Source organism: Cystoisospora suis, assembly GCF_002600585.1.
Source record: "Cystoisospora suis strain Wien I chromosome Unknown contig_3766, whole genome shotgun sequence".
Lineage (NCBI taxonomy): Eukaryota > Apicomplexa > Conoidasida > Eucoccidiorida > Sarcocystidae > Cystoisospora > Cystoisospora suis.
This window is the reverse complement of record NW_027156561.1, coordinates 6,072-11,203: the sequence shown is the minus strand read 5'-3', so window position 1 is coordinate 11,203 and position 5,132 is coordinate 6,072. Positions and strand designations below refer to the sequence as shown.

Here is a 5,132-nt window from a genome sequence, read left to right as displayed (position 1 = left end):
TATCTACTTATCTGTAATCTATCAATCTATCTTTCTACCTATCTTTAATCTATCTATCTAGATATCTCAAGGTGTATATTTTTAAATATGTTTGAATGGATTGCATGCATTTGGCATAGGGTGAAGAGAGAGAAGAGAAGGTTTTTTCTGTGGAGGTCTCATTCACATAAATGTGCGTAGAGAGCAGTCAAACTCGGGATAGCTTAGATTTAGCAAAGATGGAGCTTTCTTTCCTCTCTTTCAACACAACACTATCGGATTCTCTAGGCACTTCATTCTTTTGTTTCTTCTTCTCTTTTCTTTATCTACCTATGTATCTGTATATATATTCTAATGTATGTCTATGGAAGCATCTCTCTATCCCTCCATGGTATTAGTATTCCAAGAGGTATTTCTCTTCTCCCGTTACATGCGTTTGAAAGAGACCTACTTCATAGTCTCCTCTCTCTCGCTCGCCCTCCATGCTCCTCTTCTTTTTCTTTCTTCGGTCTTTTCTTTCTTCTTCTCTTTCTCTTGGAATCTTCTTGTCTTAACTTTCTCCATCTTCTTCTTTCTCTTCTTTTCCTTCTCTCTTGCCTCTTCAGTTCTGAGGGCAATGAAATACAGGAGATGTCTCGCTTCTTAGAGACTTTGGCTAAGGGCATCGCAGACATATCTTACGCAGAAGAAATCTCTCGCATAAAGAAGAAGAGCCGACTTCAGATTCTCCAGTCTCTCGACGAAGATCGACACTGGCTACTACACGAAATAAAAAGAGTAAGAAAGAAAGAGTGAGAAAGAAAGACTTTCTCTTTCTATTTCATTCTCTACAGGAGAATGAGAGCTAGCCGCTACAGAGAAAGAATCTAGATAGACACGAGAGTAGACAACTTCCTTGACAGGGTAGCTTGCAACACATCTCAAGACATACACATATATATATATATATACATACATATATATGTAGAAATGTCATATATATATGTATATATATACATGTGTATGGGATGTCGGTTGAGTAGTGTGGAGATCTTTGCGTTTCGTTTGGATTTCTTTTTCGTAGAAGTATTTCATGAATAAGAAGAAGGCAGGAAAGCTTCGACTTTTCTCTCTTCAATTGAAAGAGTGGCCCTAGCACTACTACTACTACTTGTGGAGGTCTTGTATCTCCTTTTCTGCTTCTCTTAGGATGATTGAAGTGGGTAAGAAGAAGAAGATATGTTAAATGACAAGAGTGTTGTTTCTTCCTCTTCTTCTTTCTCTTGACTTCTACTGCTTTGTGGATTTCATAGCGGTTTGTCTTCTTTCTTTTCTTCTTTCTCTTGTTCTCCTTTTGCTCTTTCTATAGGCCTTTTTTCTCTTCTTCTCTTTCTTCTCATTCTGTTTATATCTGCCTTTCTCACTTCTTCTTATTCTTCTCTCACGCCATGTTTCACTAAGATCTATGCTCGATTGCTCTAGGTTCTGTCTATCGATCCATCTCTCTCTCTCTTTCTTTCTTTCTCTGCAGTCTCTCTTCAATCTCTCGCACTCCTTCTGTCTTCGATAGCTGTCTGTATACATTTGTCTATGTACGTTTTCCTTTCTTTCTTTCTTTCTTTGCCGAATGGAAACATAGATTAAACTTCTGTCGGGACAAGAAGAAGGAGAAGGACAGGAAGGGACAGTCATCAGGTTAAGACGACGACAGAAGCAGCAGGAAGAAGAAGAAATTCAAAATCTCATTGTAAGAAAAGAAAAAGAGAAAGAAAGACACACGCATGCACACATAAATATCCACACAGTAGAAGGAAAGAAGAAGAAAGAGGAGATACACGCCAGTCAATTTTGGGAAAAGAGTTACGTTCCTCTCATCCTATTCATGACGAGGCTACTCTCCATACTACTACTAGAGTAGCTATTAGGACTTTAACTACTACTGTAGATATGACGACTCCTCTTCTTCTTAGCTAGAATCTTATATGGAGAGAAAGAAAAAGAAGAGAGAGAGAGAGAGACTTCTCATACTCGTAGTTAACGTAAGAAGGACAAATTGAAAAAGAAAGAAAGAAAGTTCTCATTTGTCTGTTCTTTTTCTTCTTCTCCTTTAGTTGAATTCTTTTTGACTAGGACTGATGAATTCTCATCTTCTTCTTTCTCCTAATAGCTTCACCCGGTCTTTCCTTCTTTTTCTCTCCCTACACTCTAAATGATAGGCAAATCATTATCATGAAAAAGAAGAAGATATTTTCTTTTTCTTTTCTATAAGTTTAGTCTCTTTCATCAGACCTCCTCCAAGAGAAGCGTTGAAGACTGTAGAAAGACTTCAGGGTCAAAACTCAACGCACCAACGAGCACACGACAAGACCGCATCTATCTATCTTTAATCTATCTTTAATCTATCTTTAATCTATCTATCTTTACTCTATCCACATATAGAACCTCTTCCCGTTCTTTTCTCTTTCCTTTCTTCTGCATAGAGCTATTCATATCTCTATAGATACATATATATGTATATCTATGTGCCTATACAAACCTGCATGTGTGTATCCATGTATATCTATATATCGATATATCTCTATCTATCTCCCTCTCTTTCTCTATATGTATCCTAGGCATTCTTTTCATTCTCTACGCACCCACATCGATACAATTATACGTCCCTTGTTTCTTTCTTTGCTTTGATCCCTTCTTTCTCTCTTTCTTTCCTACCCTTCTCTGTCTATCTGTCTCTCTATCTGTCTCTCTGTCTGGCTCTTCGTTCTTTCTTTTTAGACAGAGTATACGAACACACGTGAACTTGTGAAAGGCGTGTTAAACCGACAAGAAGAGAAAGAAGTTAAAGACGTGAATGAGAAGCATGCAAAGCTTCTTGACTTGCAGCAAAGTGTCATCCATCAGCTTAACCAAAAGTCCCTTCAGTACCATGGAGACGCAATTCATATCGTAAGCTGAAGGAATTACTCCAAGAGCAGACGGCCCCTACTGCTCCTACTTACACACTGATAGAGATACATACGTTCTACCCACCATCTTAGTCTTTTACATACATGCTATATCTCTTCACATATCCATCCCCATAGACCATATGCTTATCTATCTTACTTTATTCTGCTTTTCTATCTATCTATCTATCGAATTATCTTTGATATGCCTGTCAATCTTTATCTCCCAGTCTGTCTATCTATCTATCTTTGATCTATCTGTGTAAAGCTCTTCTTTTCTCTAGATCTACTTAGTTTGACTCTGTTGATCTCTCGGCCTCCCCTCTTCAATCTAGGAATTCACCTTAACTCTGCTATTTCTCTCTCTCTTTCATGTATTGTGTGTGGCTCTCATGTATCTATCTCTTTATCTATGAAGGTATATAAGAGGCGAGAGAAGTGCAGCTCCCTGGAAATGCTGATAGGAGATTAGGTCGGCATAAGACAGACAGAGAGAGACATTATGTCTAGAAAAGGTTCCTCACGGAAATAAGAGTGATCTGTATATACATTTAACTTAGCTAGAGATAGAAGAAGAGAGATTAAAGAAGAAGAAGAAGAAAAGTCACCTCACGCACTGACTGTCTCATTGGAAAGATCTCTATGAAAATGGCCGTGATCGTACCTCCGTTCTTTCTCTGTTCCTTCCTTTCTCTCTCTTCTTTCTTTCTTTCTCTTTCTTTCTATCTCTCTATCTATCTGTATATGTTTAATCTTTGTATGTGTGTATAAAGAGAGCCATCTATCTGTCTTCTCTCCTCTCCATTCTATCTCCCTCTCTCTGTATCTAAGTATTATCTCCCTTCTCGTCTGTCTTCTTTTTCCCAGCCTTTCTTTCGACCTCTCTCTCTTTTTGTTTCTTCTTTTTGTCTTTCTTTTCCTTTTTCCTTTTCTTCTTGTCCTTTGTCTTCTTTCTCTTCTCTCCTTCTTTTCTTCTTCTTGTGTATGTCTATCGGAATGGCCGAATGCGTGTCGGTAACAGAAAGATCAGCAGAGACAGGACATGACTGCATGCAAAGAAACTTTTCATCTGATCGAGAATAGAATGGTCGACAAGCTATGGAAATTGCTCGTTGGAGAAGATACCTATCTCTCTCCTCTTCTTGTTCTCCCTCCTTTTCCTTCTTCTTCTCCGAGTCCAGCTGTCTCAGAGCACGATCAAATACGTGACTGGCTACAGGTACATGATCTCTCTCTCTTTCTCTCTAGCTACGGAGCAACGTAACAAGGACTTGCGTATCTTCATAGAGGAAGGAGACTTGGAAGAGATAAGAAAGAAGTAGAAAGACAGAGAGATAAGATCGATCGACATAGACATGTCCTTGGCGAAAGAAAGAGAGAAAGAAAGGAAGAGAACATTGCTCTCTCTGTCTTTCTTCTCCGCGGGTTTGCATCGGCCTTAAAATTGCTCTGTCTATACATGTGTGGAGATATATAGATCGATTGATAGATATCTCTATATCTTTTCTCTAAATATCTAAATAGATAGACTAAAGATGGATAGATAGGTGGATTAAACATAGATAGATAGATTAAGGATAGATAGATGGAAGGTGGATATGTGTATGTGTGTATAGACCGGCATATCTGAGTGTATTGGGTGAATGCGCGTGAGAATCTAGGCAGTGCCTTTTTCCTATCTTTCTCTTTACTCTAGGGGTACACAGTCTCTTTTACTTCTTTCGTCTCCTTCTTTCCTAGCTTTCTAAACATAAAGGAAAGACGAAAATTTTGAAGAGAGCGATACGAGAAAGAGAGAGCTATGGACGAACTCTCCCTATGAAGATACGAATATGTTTAGATATACACACGTAGACTCTGTCTTTTGGTCTTTTCTTTTCTTTCCCAGTTGTATCTATCTTTTCCATTCCTTTCTTTATCTCTGCAAGGAATTTCTTTTCTCTTATTTCTCTCTTCTTCTTCTTCTTTATGCTTCCGATTAGGCTGTGAGCCAGGCAAGGAAGAAGAAAGAAAGTCCAGAGGAGCAGATCAAGTCCTTCCAACGCACAGCCGAAAGAAAAGTCACTCTGCTCAACACACTGAGGGTAAGAATACAAAGCAAGAAGGGAAGACTAGAGATATACATTCATGATAGATCTAGTAAAGAGACACAGGCTACGGAAAGAGAGATAGATAGATTAAAGATAGATAGATTAAAGATAGATAGATTAAAGATAGATAGACTGAAGA

The 5,132-nt window shown here is 38.4% G+C and overlaps 1 protein-coding gene across 1 annotated transcript in view; it reads left to right on the top strand.

Annotated features, from left to right (window-relative positions):
* Positions 1-584: 584 nt before the first annotated feature.
* CSUI_007233 (uncharacterized protein) overlaps positions 585-5,132 on the top strand; it is a gene marked incomplete at its 3' end in the record, with an annotated part of 6,623 nt that continues 2,075 nt past the window's right edge. The window contains exons 1-5 of the mRNA XM_068067383.1: positions 585-756; positions 1,598-1,705; positions 2,734-2,904; positions 3,925-4,122; positions 4,886-4,987. Of these exons, the coding sequence (XP_067920640.1) occupies positions 610-756; positions 1,598-1,705; positions 2,734-2,904; positions 3,925-4,122; positions 4,886-4,987 (726 nt within the window). The remainder of the gene's footprint in view (positions 757-1,597; positions 1,706-2,733; positions 2,905-3,924; positions 4,123-4,885; positions 4,988-5,132) is intronic.